Below are 22,358 nucleotides of genomic sequence, written 5' to 3'. Positions count from 1 at the left end.
TAGCTTGCAGTCATAAAAATCAATCTGTATTTACCCCTAAGCAATACTTTGGAAAAAGGAATTCATCTGTGATTCTGTAGGAGCTGTTTCTCACATATTTCTTATTAAAAACAGTACAGTGGAGGAAACATTTTTAAGCACTTTGAAATGCATGCTATCCAAGTTTCCATCTAGGCCTTATAGCTCACAGCATGTTTTTAAATCTGCACAATTTATCAAGGGACTGAGACAGAGTAAGCCCTTGATAAATATCTATTGACTGATTGTATGAACCAACTCCTTTTCATTTATGAGATATGAATTTCATTTATATACTGCTTACATTTACCAAATCTCTGTCTCATCTCTATCTTCTGGATCCTCCCTCCCACTGACTTCATTTTCCCCCACCCTTAGGTTTATCTATAAATATCACAGGTTTGTTAAGAAGGAGTAGTTTTATGAACTTATGGTTGCCAGGTGAAAAGATGGGAAGAAGGGGTAGTTAGGGAGTTTGGGACTGACATGTACACACTGTTATATTTAAAATGGGTAACCAACAAGGGTAACCAACAAGCTAACCTACAGTATAGCACAGGGGACTCTGCTCAATGCTATATGGCAGCCTGGACGGGAGGGGGTTTTGGAGCAGAATGGATACATGTATATGTACGGCTGAGTCCCTTTGCTGTTCACTGGAAACTGTCACGACATTGTTAATTGGCTATCAGTTCAGTTCAGTTCAGTCGCTCAGTCGTGTCCGACTCTTTGCGACCCCATGAATCACAGCACGCCAGGCCTCCCTGTCCATCACCAACTCCCAGAGTTCACTCAGACTCATGTCCATCGAGTCGGTGATGCCATCCAGCCATCTCATTCTCTGTTGTCCCCGTCTCCTCCCGCCCCCAATCACTCCCAGCCCCAATACAAAATAAAAGTTAAAAAAAAAAAGAATGAGTAGTTTTAGTGGCTGCTACAACAATAATTCAGAAACAAAGGATTTCCGAACACAATCTGATTTGAAGTACTACCCTCACTGCTGTGAAATGAATAATTGGTTATTTTTAAAGTTTGAACCATGCCTTCCTTTGTATTATATTCTCGTAGGGAAGGGCAATGAGGTAGTGGTGGAAACAGTGAGATAAGAAGACAGAAAAATTGGGAGCAATTACAAACCTTATACCCTCTAAAAACATAGCATAGACTTTTCCAGAAATGTCTGGTGTCTCTATGTTCACTTCCTTCTCTCTCAGAAAATCCATTCTTCCTAATTGTCAAAGATAAAATTAGTCTCATTTGAGACTTCATAGTTTTACTGTGTGCGCTCTCTGGGACTGAGGTATGTCACTGAAACAGGGTGAACTGGTGACTTCTCTGAGCCGAAGTATTGGGCTAAGTACAATCTAAGTACTGCGTGAACAGGAGGGGTTCACCTCAGAACCTGTCTCCTTTGGTAAAGGGCTAATTCAACTTCAAGGCTGGCTTTAAAATTTTTTCTCCCAATTCAAGTTAGTCTCTATTTTATATTAAAAATCCTGAGTCTCACTGACTCTTGTGTAGATTCTAGAATCTGATAAAATAAGGTTTTACATGCAGTCTTGTTTCTTACAGCTGTATAACTAAGAGCATAAACAAGATAACTTTGCTGAGGTTCAATTTCTTTACCTATAATATAGGAATAATAATACCTACCTCAAAAGGCTACTGTCAGGATTAAATAAAGTTTTTTTTTTTAATAATATGCTTATAACAGTTCTTGGTATATAATCAGTATTCAATAAAAACAGCTATTACTAGTTGTAGTATTATTGTCCATTCATTAAAATATCTATTTTAATAAAACAGCTATGTCCGTATTTAAAACAGATTTTGTTTTCTTTGGTGCCTGGGTCATTCTTTGCTAGCACTTGTCTAAAGAATTTAAGTATTTTTAGGTTAGTAGGCCAAATCAATTAGAGAGAATAAAACTGAGTAATTAGACTTTTCCAGGAAGGTGGCGGTGTTTTAAATCAGTTCATTGGATTCAACTGACTCTGATTGTATTTCCAGCCCTGCTCCTGAATTGCTGGGACTTAAACAGTTTTTATTCTGTGTCTGTCTTAGTGTTTCTGTCCTAGCTCTTAACCACAGTCATTCCTTATGTCTTGGTGATGTGCCAGGGAACAACGTGATTAAAAATACTGGAGCTCTGGGACTTCCCTGGTAGTTCAGTGTCTAAGGCTCCTTGCTTCCAATGCAGGAGCCATAGTTTTGATCCCTGGTCAGGGAATAGTCTACATGTCACATGTCACACAGCAGGAACAAAAAAGCCCAAATAAACATCCAGTTAAAAATGTACGTTTAAAAATTCTTAATTAAAAAATATTTTTAATTACAAAAAAAAATCAGAGCTCTGTGGAAGGGATCCCTTACTGCCAACATTTTTTTTTTAATTGGAGTATAATTATTTTCTATAAATACTCCAAGAGTGTTTTTTTTGTATTAATACACCAACTGTGACCAATAGACATTTGTACAGTGCTTTCATTTTTCAAAACACCTATAATTACATTAAAACATTACTATGAAACATCAGTTCAAGTCCCATTAACCTAAGAGAAACTAAAGGCAATTTCTTCTGTTACCGTCTTCATCATTAGATATGGTGATGGTGGCCATGTGATTCTTTCCAACTCTGGCTCCACTCCAGTGGTTCCCAAGAGGACGGCCGAGGTAGACCCTGAACTGTTCCTCAGGCTCAAACATGGAGTCATCATGGATATAGACAGTACAGTTCTTCATCTAGAGCCAAGGGCACAAGAGAGATTAAAATTTGCAGCGAGATATCAATCATTTGCTCACCTTTCCCTGGAAAGTAATTTTTCTTCTTTGCAGCATCAAAGAGCCAACACAAATTCAAAAGGATTCCAACCATTTCATTCATAAAATAGAATATTTAAGTCTTAACAGTCATGCTTGGATGGACCTACCTATATGTGCAGCTTTGTATTCAACATTCCAAACCATTTTGAATTATTGGTCATGAGTTAAGAAAAACTAGAGCAATAAAATGAATCACTAAAAAGCATTTGGAGAACATTTGTGTGCTTCCCCGCATTTTGCCTGGACTCATCTATACCCTTGTACATGTAGATTTCTGATGGTGAGGGTTTAACATATGGATTAGAATTCCTGGAGAGGTGAATAATGTTCTTTTTCCTTTGTGAAAATTGAGGAGTCTTATAAGGAAGTCAGAAAAGCCTCCTGTTAGGCTAAAGACACCTTTAAAAGCTGCAGAACTCTATAAAGAGCTGCCAAATGGTGTCTCACTTGAAAACTGCTGAGAACCGAATGTCCGAGAACACAATCTAAATCCCTGTTGGATGGAAAGAAATCAAGTGCTTCCCAAACTGAATATTCTCTACTGAGGACTGTCTTCTTGGGGAAATGTAAAATAAGGTCACAACAACAGAGCAGCCTTGATAGCACAGTCATATGATATGAAGTGTGATTATTTTTAGTTGTCTGATCTTAAACTCACTATACTGCCATATTGCATAGGATATGTGGATATGGAGCTTCCACTGTCACACCTCCTGTCATACTAGACGGAGGGAGAGTATCTCTGTGAACGTTTACTTGTGGTTTGCTAACCTGGTTTTAAGTCCCTGAAGAACACTCTCTTTTATTATCCCTCTCATGTTTTTCTTACAGTAAGAATTTCTTTATGGAAAGTATTAATTTAGTAATGACTTTTCAGTATATCTTAAAAATAAGACATTCTCCCTGTGTTATACAGCAACATTCCACTAGCTTTATATTTTACACATGGTAATAAATATGTTTCAATACTACTCTCTCAATTCATCCCACCCTTTCCTCCTGGGGGGTGCAGGATGGGGGGATATAATGTATATTTATGACTGATTCACATTGTTCTATGGCAAAAACCACTGTAAAGAAATTATTCTGCAATTAAAAATAAATTTTAAAAAAGGACATTCTAGTAAATGACAAGTTCCAAAGACATTGCTCAGCATGACTAAGGAGATGAAGATTCCAAAACGTGTTTATGAATAGGCTGCCATGTGCGTAACATCTAGACTATTAAGCTGTATTTTCTTTATGATTTTATTAAATTACAAACTGCCTCTTGGACAGGCAGAGAATTCTCTTTTGAATTTAAAACAAATACAGACATGCAGACTCAAAGCTGAAGATCATATTTACAGTACTTATGTGTGTGTGTGTTTTAATATGTGTTTCAACCTGCCACCAGTAAAATTCCCATAAAATATAAAACTAAGACAGGAGTTTTATGAGTCATGCATGCATAAAAGACTTGAGATTTTCAGAGAAGGAAACTATTACTTTCTTTTGGTGGTAAAGAATGGAGGAAGAATCTGGGGTGACCTGGGATGGGTAAGGTCTTCTTATGCTAAACTTCAAAAGAACTAATCATAAGGCAAAACTTTCATATGCTTGCAGTCCATGGGATTGCAAAGAGTTGGACACAACTGAGCAACTGAACTGAAGTGAACTGATCTGAACTTCATATGCTTGATTATATCAAAGTGAAGATTTCTGTTCAACTAAGAACACCAAGGTCAAAGGTAGTAGATGAGTGACAGAAAAGGAAACTGTGCTTATAACAGCCAAAATGTCTAAATTTGGCAAGGATTAATATTACTATTTAGAATTATTAATATTAAGAATATTTAGCGTACACAAGAAACTATTGCAAATCTTAAGAAAAAGATAGCAATACAATAAAATAAGTAACAAAGGTTAAAAATAATAGATTCTTGTAAGAGGAAACTCAATGAACTAACAGGCATGTGCTTTGCTTAGTTGCTCAGTTGTGTCTGACTCTTTGCAACCCCATGGACTGTAGCCCGCCAGGCTCCTCTGTCCATGGGGATTCTCCAGGCAAGAATACTGGAGTGGGTTGCCATGCACTCCTCCAAGGGACCTTCCCAACCCAGGGATCGAAGCGAATCCAGGTCTCCCACATCGCAGGTGGATTCTTTGCCATCTGAGCAAAGCATAGAAATAACTGGAGAAAGGCAAATTGAAATGAGATATAACTTTATACATATCAGATCAGTGAAAATCAGTAACTGGAAAAGTACAGAAGAGGATGTAGGGTTTTAAAACCTTCATGCCCTGTTAGTGACATTTTGGAAAGTATTCTAATACTATTTTTTTTCCAAATTAAGCACATTCATTCCCTGTGGTCCAGCAATTTTGCTGCTGACTTAGTGGACAGGTAGGAGGATTTGCCTAGTGGTACTGTTAGTAATGGCAGAGTGTTAGGAGGTGACTGGGGACTAAAATGGAGGCTCTTCACTGTCTATTGCTGAGAGTGAGTGGGTAAAAGGTAGTAAATGCACGTCATGAAATACTAGGCAACAGTTTGAAGCAACAGACTAGCTAGACACATAAATGGCATGCACAGATACCAAAACACATTGCTGAGAAAACACAGAAACTGTGTGAAAAAATATAACGCAGTAGCAGTTTTATAAATTAAAAATTACATATATAAAGAACGAGGCAAAGTAAGAGACACACACTAACAGACAATGGATTGGTGACCTCAGATGGGGAAGGACTGTGATTGCAGAATAGGGGTAAAATGAAATGAATCAATCAACAAAATCAGAAAAGGCCTTGAACTGAGCAATGGGAACTGCACACTTTGAATCAAGGGCTGCGACCTTGCAATCAGGGCCACAACTGACTTAGTCATCTGAAACCGAGATGCAAAAAATGGGGAAATACAATTCCCATTCAGTATGTGCTCTGGATATACACTGAGGCTGCAGGCTTGATTCTGATGTGCGTGTGTGTGCTCAGTCACGTCTGACTCTTTGTCACTCTATGGACTACAGCCCGCCATGCTCCACTGTCCATGGGATCTTTCCAACCTAGGATCAAACCTGCGTCTCCCGAGTTTCCTGCATTGCAAGTGGATTCTTTACACAGCCACTAGGGAAGCCCTGTTTGATTCTGATGCAGCCATATTCAGTGACAGGGATTTCTCAGGAGTTCCTGTGTCTGTATGCATCATTTTGTATTATATTACCAAGAAAATACTCCCCGGACCTGAATTCGCTAAGCTCTACCTGTGCAATCCTGTACTGCGGGCCCTATACCAGAATGTGTATTGCCCTGCAACTGGGACCCAGGTATTAGAAAACTATCTCCTCTAGGCAACATTTGTGGGGTGCATTCCTCTTCAATGTAGTTTCACATTAAGAGAAGTCCCTAGTCATCTGATTCAGCTAAATTCCAAAAAGATTCTACACAATCTAAACTTCCCAGCTCAACCAATGACATAGGTAGCTGGTGCTAAGTGGGCAACAGAGAAGACAGCTACATAGAAGACATTATATCATTGAAAGTATTGGGTTGGCCAAAAAGTTCGTTCAGGTTTTCCCGTAAGATGTAATGGAAAACTCTGAACAAAATTTTTGGCCAGCCCGATATGAACAATTAATTAGAAACATCTTAGGATGTTCAGAGTTTGTCTGAATTACTTCACTATGGACAAATAAAGGCATCAAGGAAGGAGAGAAGCCCATCTTTCAGCCGCCACGAATCCACTTACTTTCTCCCCTTTGAGAAACGTAATCCGTGAAGAGTCTGCATTTCTTCTCTCCTCAAAGTCCTCCATGACCTGAGCTGAAAGGCCCTGAGTATAGCACCTCACCGAGGACTCATAGCTCAGGTCTCCACTCCGTACGATGGGCACATGCAGGACACCCTCCCTCTCCTTCACCAGGAGCAAATCCTTGGCAAACTGCATGCTGGGCACTGGGGGAGAGAAGGAAAGATGCAGGCATTGTCAGTGGGACACCGAGGGAGGTGGCGATAGCCCTCGTGGGCCCTCGGCAACCTGGCAGGAAGGTGCCACTAAGGACCACCAGAGGCTGATAAATCACAGGCAATCAGCAGATTTCAAGGCCTGCCTACTACTCCCAGGACCAAGAACCTGCTTCCACCATGAGTGTGAATGAAAGTGAAGTGACAGTGTTGGTCACTCGGTCGTGTCCCACTCTTTGCGACCCCATGGACTACTGTAGCCCACCAGGCTCCTCTGTCCATGGGATTTTCCAGACAAGAATACTGGAGTGGATAGACAGTCCCTTCTCCAGGGGATCTTCCCAACCCAGGGATCGAACCCCAGTCTCCTGCATTGCAGGCAGATTCTTTACTTTCTGAGCCACCATGGAAGCCTGCTCCACTGTGAGTGTAGTTCCAACAAAATAGAACAAATCAAGTTTGCTCAGCTTCAGGGAACAGTCACCATCTCAAATGCAGATAGGTGATGCAAGTAAAGATATGTTCCAGGTGGAAGAAAAATTTTGAGACCTGAGAAGCCAAAAAAGTTCATGTTCCTTCTAAGCTACAAAGAGGAAAACAGCAGTGTAAACTTGATGATGAATGACCACGTGCTGGGCCAATAGGGAAGAACAGGGACCATTGGTAAAGAGGAAAGAACAGGTCGTGTTGAAAGAGGGCTGCCCCTTAGCTTCATTCTTTTGTTGGCAGGTCTCCCTATTTTCAAACGAAGCCAGAGATCTGCATTTTTAGGTCATAGCTCCTAAATTTCAAAATAGCAAGCAATTAAAATAGTAAAAAAAAAAAAATTCCATTCAGGCCAAAACTATTGCAGCCAAACAAAACACACCCACAAGCTGTATTTGGCCAGTGGCTGGCGCAGTGGTAAAGAATCCCCCTGCTAATGCAGGAGCCAAGGGTTCCATCCCCGGGTCAGAAGAATCCCCTGGAGAAGGAAATGGCAACCCATGCCAGTATTCCTGCCTGGGAAATCCCATGGATAGAGGAGCCTGGTAGGCTACAGTCCATGTCCCACAGTCAGACACGCCCCACAGTCGGACATGTCCCACAGACAGTCGGACATGACTAAACAAGCTGGCAGTCTCTCTCCCCAGGAAAAGTTACTTGAACCTTGCTTTTTCCTTTTTTTAAATATGTAAATTGAAAATGTTAATATCTAAGTTGTAAAATTATTGGCAGGATTGAATTGAATGAGATTAGTGCTCAATACAGTAAATAGAAGGCACTCAAACATTGGTTGTTGCTGTTCAGTGACTAAGGCGTGTCCAGCTCTTTGTGACCCCCATGGACTGCAGCATACTAGGCTTCCTTGTCCTTCACTACCTCCCTGAGATTGCTCAAACTCATGTTCATTGAGTTGGTGATGCCATCCAACCATCTCATCCTGTTGTCTCATTCTCCTCCTGCCCTCAATCTTTCCCAGCATCAGAATCTCTTCTGATGAGTTGGCTCTTCATCAAGTGACCAAAAGATTGGAGCATCAGTCAACATCAATGAATATTCAGGGTTGATTTCCCTTAGGATTGACTGGTTTAATCTCCTTGCTGTCCAAGGGACTTTCAAGTCTTCTCCAGCATCAAAATTTGAAGCAAATGTTGGCAGGAATTACTATATCGTGGTGTGTATTGCTTCCCATCTCCAGGCTTCGGAATACATTGGATCAGTTTTTCCTCCTTGCTTTCTACAAGACCCTAGGTAACATTCTGCATTAAAGCGTGTCTCCTTCTGAGACCAACGTTTTGCTGAATGACAGTTATTATTTTCTTTATGAAAAATACAAAGAGGTAGTCATCTGTCCAGTCATATGTCAAAGGTCAGGAAGATGACCTTAAAGCTAAAACACGTATTTCCTGGCTGCCTCCTGGACATGCCTTGCCCAAACTGAAAGGAACGAACAGAAGGTGTGAGCACAAAGCTCTGTGCAAGACAACATGTAGAAAGCTCTCTGCCTCCAACCTGTCCACTGCTCAGAACTGTTGGCGTTGGCAAATATAAAACAAATCTATTATCTGAGCTAAACCTAACCATTGCCATTTATCACTAAAGAAAAACCCAGAAGGTATCTCTAAAAAGATGAGTGACTTTGGTATGAGGTCCTGCACATAACTCATCTGGGACTCTTTCCATCCAGAACAACTGTCCGTGCTTCTAAGAAAGGGGTGGGAATGAAATGACCTTGCACATGAAGACAAGAAGAAGCTTGTTGCCAGGCAAAAAGCAACACAAGCAAGAAAACTTTTCTGCTCATGGCAGATTTTATCTAATGCTTTGGATTGATTTTTTTGCTGGCTCGACAGGCATCAAGGTGGAGGTGAATTAAAAGCTAAAGTAGTAATGTTTGGGCACTGTCATGTATTAATCAACCCCAGATTTCTCTTGAGATGTAAAAGACTTCTTTCCCTTTTCCCTCTATTTAACACATACTCCCATGCCTATTGCCTCCCTGGTGGCTCAGAGGGTAAAGCGTCTGCCTGCAATGCAGTAAACCCAGGGTTCGATCCCAGGGTCAGGAAGACCCCCTGGAGAAGGAAATGGCAACCCACTCCAGTCCTCTTGCCTGGAAAATCCCATGCACGGAGGAGCCTGGTAGGCTACAGTCCATGGGGTCGAAAAGAGTTGGACACAACTGAGGGATTTCACTTTCACTTCACTTTTCTTTCCCATGCCTATCTGCTAAAAAAAAAAAAGGAGGAAAAGAAAAGAAAGAAGTGGGTGAACACTTCTTGTGACTGTCTTCTGGGAAAAGGCTCTGCTTTTAAGGAGCCCTCAGTCCAGTGGGAGACTTAGCAGAGACAAAGGAAAGGCAATCTGGATTTGGGGACAAATATAGAGGTTAAGATGTGTGGAGGTTAAGATGTACAAAGGGCCCAACCCAGGTCAGGCATTGTGTTAAGGACTTCCATACACGCCATTTCTCATCCTCTTGACAAACCCTACAAGGCAGCGATCCCCAACCATTTTGGCACCAGGGACTGGTTTCACAGAAGACAACTTTTCCACGGACAGGAGTTGGCTGCAGGGGGCAGGTTTGGGACAATTCTCATAAGAAGCAAACAACTTAGATCCCTCGTATACACAGTTCACAGTAGGGTTCAGGCTCCTATGAGAATCTAATGCCACTGTTGATCTGACAGGAGGCGGAGCTCAGGTGGTAATGAGACCAAAGGGGAAAGTGAAAGAAAGTGAAGTCGCTCAGTCATGTCCGACTCTTTGCGACCTCGTGGACTATAGCCTACCAGGCTCCTCCATCCATGGGATTTTCCAGGCACGAATACTGGAGTGAGTTGCCATTTCCTTCTCCAGGAGATCTTCCTGACCCAGGGGTTGAACCCGGGTCTCCCGCATTGTAGGCAGACACTTTACTGTCTGAACCACTGCTGCTGCTGCTGCTGCTCAGTTGTTTCAGTCGTGTCCAACTCTGTGCGACCCTGTAGACGGCAGCCCACCAGGCTCCCCCGTCCCCGGGATTCTCCAGGCAAGAACACTGGAGTGGGTTGCCATTGCCATCTGCGGTCTGAGCCACTGCTGCTGCTAAGTTGCTTCAGTCGTGTCCGACTCTGTGCAACTCCATAGATGGCACTTCACTAGGCTCCTCTGTCCCTGGGATTCTCCAGGCAAGAATACTGGAGTGGGTTGCCATTTCTAGGGAAGTCTAAAGGCGAGGGGCTGCAAATACAGATGAAGCTTAGTTCCCCAGCCTGCTGCACACCTCCTGCTGTGTGCCCCGGGTCCTAACAGGCCATGGATAAAGTACAGGTCCATGGCCTGGTGACTGGGGACCCCACTACAGTCCTGAGGAAGTAGGGGTGCTGGCCCTGAGGGTCAGTTCTGTCTGACTGCAGACCCATTTCTATTTCACTAGGATAGGATGTGTGAATGGGAAAAGGTTCACAGAAGGCTCCTGGAAGGCTCACTGGCTCACAGTGGATATCATGCACTATTGCCAACACCTCTCTGAGAACATCAATTTGCAGTTATTCTCACATTTGTGTAAGTCTGGTGTCCTGAAATAGATGGCAGGACTCTACTCTCTACTCCTCTGTAATCCCTAGTGTTAAGCACCAGTCTTAGGCATGGAAAATATCACCTGCTAATCTTCTTAGTAACTGACAAAATGAGTGCAAACACAACCCGCCTGGAATGCGGTGGACTCTATGGGTGATGGTTAAGTCTGTGACTGAGGAAAACGCCTGCCCCTGGTTCTTTGAGTTAATGGTGAGACACAGCTGCACATACAAGATTGCCATGCGTAGCAGCTTCAAGGCCTTGCCTTGCTCAGCATCTTCAGGGCAACACCAAGTCTAATCCTAGGCATCAGAGCAGAAGAGACAGGTGAAAACAGAAAATATGCTGAGATGAGCCACTTGGATGAATTAACGGCCATTTCAGCCCAGTGGAGAAAGACAAAAGGAGCTGAGATCACTTTGGGAAGCTGAAAGCTGACTTTGTAAGGATTTTTTTTTTTTTGACCATGGAGGTAGCATGCGGGATCCCCTACCAGGGGATCTTACTTCTCCTACAAGGAATCAAACTTACACCCTCTGCTGTGGAAGCATAGGGTCAAACCACTCAGGGAAGTAGGATGCCGGAACTGTTCTACATCTTGGATTGTGGCAGTGGTGAACTTTGATTCATGCAAGTTGGACCTCAATAAACCTAAGTCTCAAATAAGATACTATTTTGTATATATGAAAACATATAACAAAAAACTGCTTCAAATAGTTGTCTTCAGGGAGGGAAGACGGGGGCTTGGGAGACAGGGGTAGAAGGAAGACAATTTTCATAGCATGCTTTTTGCTGTTTACTATTTCTCAGTTATGCGTGCTCAGTTGATCAGTCATGTTCTACTCTTTGTGACCTCAAGGACTGTAAACTGCCAGGCTCTTTCGTCCACTGGGATTCTTCCATGGGATTCTCCAAGTAAGAATACTGGAGTTGGCTGCCATTTCCTTCTCTAGGAGATCTTCCTAACCCACGGATCAAACCTATGTCTCCCGCATTGGCAGATGGATTCTTTACCACTGAGTCACCTGCTGCTGCTGCTACTAAGTCGCTTCAGTCATGTCCGACTCTGTGTGACCCCATAGACAGCAGCCCAGCAGTCTCTGCTGTCCCTGGGATTCTCCAGGCAAGAATACTGGAGTGGGTTGCCATTTCCTTCTCCAATGCATGAAAGTGAAAAGTGAAAGTGAAGTCGCTCAGTCGTGTCCGACTCTTCACGACCCCATGGACTGCAGCCCATCAGGCTCACCAGGCTCCTCCGCCCATGGGATTTTCCATGCAAGAGTACTGGAGTGGGTTGCCATTGCCCTCTCAGACTGAGCCACCTAGGAAGCCTTTTTTAAACTATATAAGTGAATAAACTATTTAAAAACAAAGACATTAGTGATAACCCTGCTGGGCTTCCTATTACTTCTTTGATGATCTGTAGTCACTGAAGAGTATCATCGTGGGTTCTATGTAAATCCCTAAGGAGGCTGAGGAGGGTCCCCCTGCTTGAAGTGAAAGGTTTGACCTGATCTTCTCTACCCAACTCTAGAATATGGCAATTTTAGATTTCACCAATTCTTTCCCAGAAACAACTGTGCTTTCCTGTTTATTCTCTGTCACTTAGGCCAGCTCTTCACCAGGCACTCATATTTTTGTTCAGATGCTCGTGTGTGTGTTCAGTCGCTTCAGTTGTGTCTGACTCTTTGCGACCCTCTGAACCGTAGCCCTCCAGGCTCCTCTGCCCATGGGAATTCCCACGCAAGAATACTGGAGTGGGTTGCCATGCCCTCCTCCAGGGGACTGTCCCAACCCAGGGATCGAACCTGCGTCTCTTCCATCTCCTCCATTGGCAGGTGGGTTCTTTACCACTAGTGCCACTTTGTTCAGGTGCCCGTGTCCATTTGTTCCTGAACATCACCCACAGGATGGTCAGTATTAGTTTCCTCTAACAAAAATCATACCACTCCTCTGCCTAAAAGCATTCGCTGCTCCCCTTTACCTATCAATTTCTGATGCTGGAACATAAGACGTCTTAGAACTTATCTCCAACATCTCTTTTCATTTCATTTCCTTCCATTCACCTCCTGCCAGGCTCAAAGCAAAAGTAAGCATCTCACTGTTCTCCAAATATGTGTCTTTCAAAATTGTATACCTTACATACACTATAGTTCTCCATTTAGAAAAGCTTTATTATCCATTAGATAAACTCCTACCACACCTGAAGACTCTGCTTAAATATCACCTCCTTTGTGAAGTCTTCTATGATTCTTCCACTCCTAGTTATGATTCAGCCCCCTCTCCCAGACACTACTAGATTTATCGCACTATTAGGCCATTTATCATAATATATTCCACATTTTCTGTCTGAGGGTCTGATCCCCCAACTAGACCTTGAGCTTCTGAGGACACAGTCCAACCAAGCATGCCTTATTTTATTGTACTTCACTTGACTGCCCTTTGTAGATACTATATTTTTGACAAATTGAAGATTTGTGGCAATCATGTGTTGAACAAGTCTATGGTGCCATTTTCCCAACAGCATTTGCTCACTTTGTGTCTCTACATTCCAAGTTGGTAATTCTCCCAATACTTCAAACTTTTTCATCATTATTATATTCATTATGGTGATTGTGATCAGTGATCTTTGGTGTTTCTACTGAAGGAAAGATTATAATTTGTGAAAGGCTCAGAAGATGATTAACATTTTAGCAATAAAATACTTTAAAATTAAGGTACATTTGCTTTTTTAGACATAATGCAAGCCCCTAGTAAACTACAGTATGGTGCAAACTTTTATATACACTGGGAAACCAAAAAATTCATCTGACTTGCTTTATTGATATACTCACTTTAAAGTGGTGACCCAGACTGAATGTTCAGTATCCAAGTGTCTCTAGCAGAGTGCCAGAAACATGAATGATTATTTCTGCCCCATATTTCTATGTAAAAATGTGCACATGCATGCACTCATACACACACACATATTTCTTGAGTGAAAATGTGAATGAGTTCCAATGTTATGTATGTGGATATTAGGGAAATAGAAATTTGATCTGAGCCACCAGCTGGTATCCCAATCTCTTACCATCCTGGAATGTGTCATTAATTGCAATGACAGCCTGGAAGGGTTTGGTCAGTTCGGCCCCTTGTGGGGAGCTGAGGAAAACCACAAATGTCTCCAGTCCTTCAATCACTGGATACTGAGTGTCATCCAAGATGGTCAAGGTGCAATACTAGGAGAAAAATCAGGATGTTAACTAAACTTATTGTGGTGTTCACTTTATAATACTTACAAATATTGAACCATTATGTTGTATACCTGAATCTGATAAAACGTTATATGTCAATTACACCTTGACTTAGCACATACCCCTCCATAATTTTTTTTTTTCTAATTAAAAAAGAGAGGAAAAATCAAAGCAAATCTTATAGTACTCACCACCCAACACTCATTTGCCTTTGGGAGATTAGGACAAAAGTAACAACCTGCATTTCTCTGTTGGTCTTAAAGTAAATTTTTGAAATCCATAAAATGATGATCTATTTATCACATACCCTAGGTGTTTTTTCTCTAGACATTTGAAATCAATCAAGTGCAGTTTCTACCCTAAATCCGTGATGCTGGATATTATGCTGAAAATCCATTTGGAGAGTTTGTCAAAGATCCAAGTTTATTCGTTGGCTTGTGTTTTTGAACTCTCCAATGGTCCTGAAATACAAGTCTTTCACCTTTTCTATACTCCCCTTTCCTCGTCCCAGAGGTGAATGGGAAAGTAACAGCAACTCAGCCCTTCAGAAACACATACTCAACATCACCAAATTAGGCCCAGGCTAGGGAAAGGATAGACAAAGCTAGTTTTTGTCTCATCCTGCCTAGTTGGAAGCCAAAGGGCACATTCAAAAGGTGAAAATTACAATATTAACTTCACAATATTACCTTTGGAATCTACAACTGTGCCATACAGGTAATCCCTTCTAATAATTTGGTGTCTATCACCCATGAGCTTTTCTAAACATCTTAAAGGGAAGATGTCTGAAGAAAGGGAAGACAGTAATATTTCAATATTTTAGAGTCCTCTAGAGACTTAGGAGAGCAGACTAGAGATGACATGAACAGCCCATCTGGCCTTTGACCTCTGCATGCACACCTGCTCAGTGACACCCGGTCCAAACTCCACCTTCCTAGAGCTGGGAACATAGTCAACTCCTGGGGTGGCAGAAGCTGGGTCGGAGGGCCGTGTGGCACACCAGACAGACGTGAAGGTGGAAAGGTCAGTCCCATGGCGGATAACTGGGATCTTCACTGTACCTGAATTGAGAAGCATTCGTTTCAGTGGTCAGCCTTGAACCCAAGTGTGGTTCCCAGAACAATGTCTCCCCTCACCGCAGCAGCTCCATCCTGCCACCTTGCCCAGTCCACCTTCAGTGACGATCTGTGTGCCCTCTGAAGGCCCAGAGGTGTCACCATCCCTTGCTGCGTGGATATTAAGTTCAAGAGCAGACCTGCAGGAGGGCCCCACGGAAGTGGTGCTAGGAAGACAGCCTTTAGGGGAAAGCAGTTTTGTGGCTTCTTCACAGGAGAACAATGGACTTAAGGGGGGCGGTCCACTAAAGGAAATCAACCCTCAATATTCATTGGAAGGACTGATGCTGAAGCCGAAGCTTCAACACTTTGGCCACCTGATGCGAAGAGCCGACTCACTGGAAAAGACCCTGATGCTGGGAAAGATTGAGGGCAGAAGGAGAAGGGGACGACAGAAGATGAGATGGTTGGATGGCATCACCGACTGAAAGGACACGAGTTTGAGCAAGCTCTGGGAGATAGCAAAGGAGAGGGAAGCCTGGCGCGCTGCAGTCCACGGGATTGCAAAGAGTCGGACACGCCTGAGCGACTGAACAATACCAAAGAGGGTAAGGTCCACTGAAAAGCACCTTAAGCCTATTTATGGAGAAGGAACTCAGAGACGAGGGCCTCAAGGGCGAGCGCGAAAACAGCCAGTTAAGGAAGAACCAGCTAGGGGACTCTGTGAGGCCTGGAGCTGAATGTCCCTAATTAAAGGTTCCTAACTGGGTGATTTCCCCATTCTATCTGAGTGCTGCACACATCATTACTTAAACCATATGTGCTTACTGCTTATCTCAGGAAGAAGCTCGTCTTCTGGCCGCTGTGACAACATACTTTGTAGGGCCCTAATGATACGCATGTCAATTTTTAGCTGTTTTTACAATCAAGGTCAGAGAAAAGCTACGTGACAAGTCCATCAGTCATACTTTTCGAGCCAATAGCTGTGAGGTGACAAGTAGTCATGGCTGGGCATTTGTTGTATGGGAAGGGAACACGGTATAATAGAAAGGCCTGGGTTCTAATCCAGTTCTGTCATATTAGCTGGTCTTTGATGATTTATTTCACCTCTCTGGGACTTCATTTGCTCTTCTCTATAAATAAGAAAGAATCCAACGCACATGGCATGGGGGCTGGCATTCAGTAAATACTCCAAAATCTTAGTTTTTACTATCGCTAAGAATATCACTTTCAAAGAGGTGCAAAGTCTTGATCAGGGGCTCAGATTAGCAGACGCTCAGCACAACCACTGGCTGTCCTATTAATAGCAGGATGTCTGTCAACAATATGAGGAAGACTTTGAGATCCAGGTGGAGTCCAAAGAGGGAAGAGATCTGGGTGGAAGAAATCTGCCCACTGACTGCCTTGGGCTGTTATAGGAATGAGAGTTCCATTGTTAAAACACTGAAAATGTGAATTTATTTGTTATGGCAGTTGCAGTACACTAAACAATTTACCTCCATCTTCAACAGATCACATCCCCCTCCTTCACATGCCAAATGTTTAGCACTACACCCTCCCTTTGGACCCCAGAGGTCAGCCAGTGAGCTCTAAGTCAGGTCTCTCCCTGCCGCCAGTAAGCAGAGCAGGATAAGTGAATGGGATTCCCTAACCTTCGCTACCTTTCATTCTTGGTTTTGATGTTGAGCATTACCTGCCTCAGACTGACAACGGCATCACTGAGGAATGGCATTCTTAACATCCTAAGGGCATTCTCAAAACTAAGAGGAAACTATTTAAGGAAGGGACCAGGAGATGAGTGAGGGGAACCCAGAGATGCTCTCCATTACCTGCATCCTCGCTGATGGTAAAAGCTGTGTTGCCCAAGGACACAGTAGAAGCATCGTTGGGACCAGCAATGAGCACCTTGGCCGATGCCATCCTTCCAATGCGGGCGTTGTCGGAAGCACCTGTCAGGGCAATCTCAAACTCCTCTTCCTCTTCGTACTCGCTGTCATCAATGAGCATGATGTCACAGGTGGACATGGTGACACCAGGCCCAAATATCACTCGACTCTCAGCAGACATCCCTCTAGATTTAAAATCAGAGCCCGATTCTAGAGCATAGAGGCTACTGCCCATAGCTGACTTGGGGACCGTGTAGCAAATCACAGATACAATGCTGCTTGAATCCCCTGAAACACAAATGGCAAGAATACCAAAGGAGTTGAATGAGCATTTCTCGAGTTTTAAAATCTCTGGTAATTTTGATGGGTATGATTCTTTTGGACATATTCCATTCAAACTCTGACAGGAAATGTCCCTGCTTTGCAGTGTCTTAAGCCTGTGGTCTAAGCCACTTGAGGATTTCACATACCCCAGATCCTTCACCAAACAACCTGGAATGGATTTCCTATTCTGTGAATTTCGTGCTCTATTAATTCACAAGACTCATTGCCTGCCATCTAAGACCACAGTGGGTGGAGGGAGAAGAGACATACTTGGTCTTGGTTAAGTAGAAAAGTAATTGTGTCCTGAAGACAGTGCTATGAGCACAGTTCACTGCCTTTCTGAATAAACTTCTGTACTTTAATTTCCAGGGAGAAACAAGCCTGTTTTTTAAAAAAAGGAAGACTTTACTTATTAGCGCTGCCACTTACCCGGGTGATAGGCTATTTGGGCTCAGCTGGCTGACCCAGAGCAACCAACAAGACTTACCTGTCCTCTGAGTGGCATCACCAAGGGTTGGTGCTACCTTCAGTGTTGGCCACACTAACTCTGCACATCAGCAGATGCAACAAAATACCTGACATCATCACTTACAGTCTGGTTGTGGCTTTGAATAGGGACCTAATTTCCATGTGTTTTAAAAAAATTTGTTTTTAAATATTATTATTGGAGTGTAATTGCTTTACAATGTTGTATTAATTTCTGCTGTAAGAAAGTGAACCAGAAATCCATATACATATAGCCCCTCCCTCAATTTCCATGTGTTTTTAAAGTCACAGTATTCACAATCATAAATCCATATGATCTTTCTTTTGATTTTCCACCCCAGTGGAATCACCCTTTATTTCTCACACACGGTTAATTTCTCACCTGAGCTCTACATGTGACACTCACATGGGGAAATCTTTACATACATTTTCAGTCTCCCAAGAAGTAAGACAGGAAGCCAGTTGTTGCACACTGTAACTGCCTGTCTTGACCAAGGCTGCTAAATATTTTTGGCCTGGGTGACTGATTAAGAACTCTGAGTTCAGGAGTCATTTGCAAGGCCAAATGTAATTAGCCTTCTGGTCCCACTTAAGAATAAATGGGCATGCAAACAACTTCAATGGAGAAGCCATCTGTAGAACTCACAGTAGGGAGGATGGTTATTGGGGATTGAAGTGAGCTGATAACCCGTGATGTACCCCCACACGTGAGTTAACATGGTACATGAGCAGGTGGCATGTGAAAGGGACAGAATAAACGTTAGCTATTATTACAGCTCCTTGCCGCCTCAGGCACCAACAGACCTTTTCTTTCAATAGGTGCAAACAGAAAGCCAGCACTCTCGTTGACCCGGTAGGTCTTCTTATCAAACTCTAATGTGGGCTCGTCCTCAGTGTCATTGATAATGACCTTCGCCTGGGTGAACTCCCCTAGTAGGGCATACGCCGGCATGCTGAGCTCCACGGTGAAACTCTCGGCGTTCTCAAACACGCTGTCGTCGTTGATGACGATGGTGCAGGACTTGGTGTCTTCTCGCTCATCAAACTGCACCTGTCACGAAGGAAACAAGGAGATAAGCTGTGCCTCAGATTCCCCCGCTCCACTGAGTGCAATAGTTGGTTCTTCCAGCCAATCCCTCCTGCTACACCACTTCTCCCCATCTACCTCTGCACATCGGGGCTGATTTACTGTATACAGACATGGAAGGAAGAGGTGTCTCCTACCATGTGGTAAATGCAGAAAACCACGTAGGTAACTATTCATATCGTGTTTTATTAACTCAGCTGGGACAGCAAGAGTCATTATTTTAACACCTACAAAAAATTGTTTTCCTATTTATTTGGTTGTGCTGGGTCTTGGCTGCATCACAGGGGATCTTTTAGTTGTGGCAAGTGAACTCTTAGTTTTGGCATGTGGGATCTAGTTCCCTGAGCAGGGATGGAACCCAGGTCCTTTGCATTGAAAGCATGGAGTCTTAGCCACTGGACCACCAGGAAAGTCACAGCACAAGTCCTATGATTACTTGGTTCTCCTTCCATTTGTGGCAAGTTTAACTGGAAAGATCTTTGAACTTGGAGTGTGAAATTCTGGCCTCAAGTCCTGGCTCTGTTATTTCCAAGCTGGGTTAGGCTATAAAACTTCACAAACCTCAGATTCGCCATGGGCTAAATAACAACAATATGTCTATTTCACATACTTCCTGGGAGAACTAAACGAGACAATGTATAATGAAGGCACTAACTTTACTTTAAAGCATGGAGCAAATGCATGATATTATCATCATCACCATATTACTCATATAATCAAAACTGACATAGAATCTCAGTGTACTGAATTACGGAGTTTGAATTCGGAGAAAGTCACATTATGAACAGACCAGACTGAATTTTAACTTTATTAGTACATCCTTTCCTGTTTAGATGTAGCAGATCCATAATGTGAATTAACTTAGCCTGATATAAAATAGAAAAATTAATTTATATGATTACGATTGTGAATTTATAGGGATTTCTTCTGGTTTTACTTTGTCTTTATAAAAAAGGTGATGATTAAAACCTACACATGGAACCAGGGTTATGGATCAGTCTAAAACTGAGTGGACAGGCAGTGGGCCTGGACTGCATTTTGTGAAATAGTTAAAGTGTGTAAAAATCAGTCCTAAACCTCTAGGGTCACACAAATCTGAAAAACACATGCTTTTCATCTAAAAATGTACTATTTCATATCTAATCAATGTATCAAATTAAGTTTTACTAAGATCCACATTTTAAAATGCTCCCAGCTAAATGAAACACTCAAAGGTCTCTATTTAGGTCTAGAACACACTGTCTGTTGTCATTCTCTGAAAAACAAAAGTATGTACTCTTTAATATTATTTTGCTAAAAGATTCCTTAGTTTAGCTGATCTATTCCAATTTCTCATTTAAATTTGACATAGATTAGAAGTTTCCGATTAAAATATACATACATCAGGGCTTCCCTGAAAGCTTTCTGGTAAAGAATCCGCATGCGACACAGAAGACCCCAGTTCAATTCCTGGGTTGGAAAGATCCCCTGGAGGAGGTATAGGATATCCACTCCAGTATTTGCTTGCAATGCAGGAGACCTAGGTTCAAGGGTTGGGAAGATACCCTGGAGAAGGGAATGGCTACCTACTCCAGTATTCTTGCTTGGAGAATTCCATAGACTGTATAGTACATGGGGTCACAAAGAGTCAGACACGACTGAGTGACTTTCACATATATAAGATAACAAGGACCTACTTTATAGCATAGGGAACTATACTCAATATTTTGTAATAATCTATATGGAAAAGAATCTGAAAAAGAATATATATATATATTCTCTTTATAGGGATTCATGGTGCCATAAGAATAATGAAACTACTTTTAAAAAACATTTCAGTTCAGTTCAGTTCAGTCGCTCAGTCGTGTCCGACTCTCTGCAACCCCATGAATCACAGCACTCCAGGCCTCCCTGTCCATCACCAACTCCCGGAGTTCACTCAAACTCATGTCCATTGAGTCGGTGATGTCATCCAGCCATCTCATTCTCTGTCGTCCCCGTCTCCTCCCACCCCCAATCCCTCCTAGCATCAGACTCTTTTCCAGTGAGTCAACTCGTCGCATGAGGTGGCCAAAGTATTGGAGTTTCAGCTTTAGCATCAGTCCTTCCAATGAACACCCAGGATTGATCTCCTTTAGAATGGACTGGTTGGATCTCCTTGCAGTCCAAGGGACTCTCAAGAGTCTTCTCTAGCACCACAGTTCAAAAGCATCAATTCTTCGGCGATCAGCTTTCTTCACAGTCCAACTCTCACATCCATACATGACCACGGGAAAACCACAGCCTTGACTAGACGGACCTTGGTTGGCAAAGTAATGTCTCTGCTTTTTAATAGGCTATCTAGGTTGGTCATAACTTTCCTTCCAAGGAGTAAGTGTCTTTCAATTTCCTGGCTGCAATCAGCATCTGCAGTGATTTTGGAGCCCAAAAAAATAAAGTCTGACACTGTTTCCACTGTTTCCCCATCTATTTCCCATGAAGTGATGGGACCAGATGTCATAATCTTAGTTTTCTGAATGTTGAGCTTCAAGCCAACCTTTTCACTCTCCTCTTTCACTTTCATCAAGAGGCCTTTGAGTTCCTCTTCACTTTCTGCCATAAGGGTGGTGTCATCTGCATATCTGAGGTTATTGATATTTCTCCTGGAAATCTTGATACCAGCTTGTGCTTCTTCCAGCCCAGCGTTCCTCATGATGTACTCTGCATATAAGTTAAATAAGCAGGGTGACAATATACAGCCTTGACGTATTCCTTTTCCTATTTGGAACCAGTCTGTTGTTCCATGTCCAGTTCTAACTGTTGCTTCCTGACCTGCATACAGGTTTCTCAAGGGGCAGGTCAGGTGGTCTGGTATTCCCAACTCTTTCAGAATATTAAAACACTTAATAAATACCTAATAAGTGCCAGGTATTGTACAATACTTTAATCTGACACATAGGGGGCCCCTGCCATAAAAGAATTTACTATTTATGTCCTCTTTTCTCTTTTGCTTTCACTTTTTCTTTTTTCTCCTTCATTCACACCCTGGCACTAATTACCACCGCTACCACTGCTGTCACATAGAGATGTGCAAATGTGTGTGTGTGTGTGTGTGCATTCATGCATGTGTGTGTCTCTACACTCCTACAAACCCAAACAGCTGCCAACTGATTTTCTCTAAGGCAACTCACACTCAACAAGTCCACAACAGAATCAAGATCACCCCCCTTGCTAGACCTGCTCCTCTTTGGAATCCCCTCCCAGCGGAGGCATCACCATCCATCTCTCCCTTCTGTCCACTCTCTAATCCACTGTTGCTGCTGCTGCTGCTGTTAAGTCACTTCAGTCGTGTCCGACTCTGTGTGACCCCATAGAGGGCAGCCCACCAGGCTCCCCCATCCCTGGGATTCTCCAGGCAAGAACACTGGAGTGGGTTGCCATTTCCTTCTCCAATGCATGAAAGGGAAAAGTGAAAGTGAAGTCGCTCAGTTGTGTTCAA

At 42.7% G+C, this 22,358-nt stretch overlaps 1 protein-coding gene across 2 annotated transcripts in view; it reads right to left on the bottom strand.

Annotated features, from left to right (window-relative positions):
* Positions 1 to 22,358, bottom strand: part of FRAS1 (Fraser extracellular matrix complex subunit 1) — a 533,887-nt gene that overhangs the window by 44,586 nt on the left and 466,943 nt on the right. For both annotated transcript variants that reach the window (XM_055434121.2, XM_055434122.2), the window contains 6 exons: positions 18,619 to 18,865; positions 16,948 to 17,292; positions 14,964 to 15,124; positions 13,901 to 14,048; positions 6,572 to 6,777; positions 2,604 to 2,760 (listed from right to left, as the gene is read on the bottom strand). In XM_055434121.2, coding sequence (XP_055290096.2) covers positions 2,604 to 2,760; positions 6,572 to 6,777; positions 13,901 to 14,048; positions 14,964 to 15,124; positions 16,948 to 17,292; positions 18,619 to 18,865 — 1,264 coding nt within the window. The remainder of the gene's footprint in view (positions 1 to 2,603; positions 2,761 to 6,571; positions 6,778 to 13,900; positions 14,049 to 14,963; positions 15,125 to 16,947; positions 17,293 to 18,618; positions 18,866 to 22,358) is intronic.

Source organism: Moschus berezovskii, chromosome 5 (assembly GCF_049115385.1).
Source record: "Moschus berezovskii isolate FMDL1 chromosome 5, NW_MosBer_1.0, whole genome shotgun sequence".
Lineage (NCBI taxonomy): Eukaryota > Metazoa > Chordata > Mammalia > Artiodactyla > Moschidae > Moschus > Moschus berezovskii.
The sequence above is the reverse complement of the archived record's forward strand: the minus strand, read 5'-3'. Positions and strand labels throughout refer to the sequence as shown.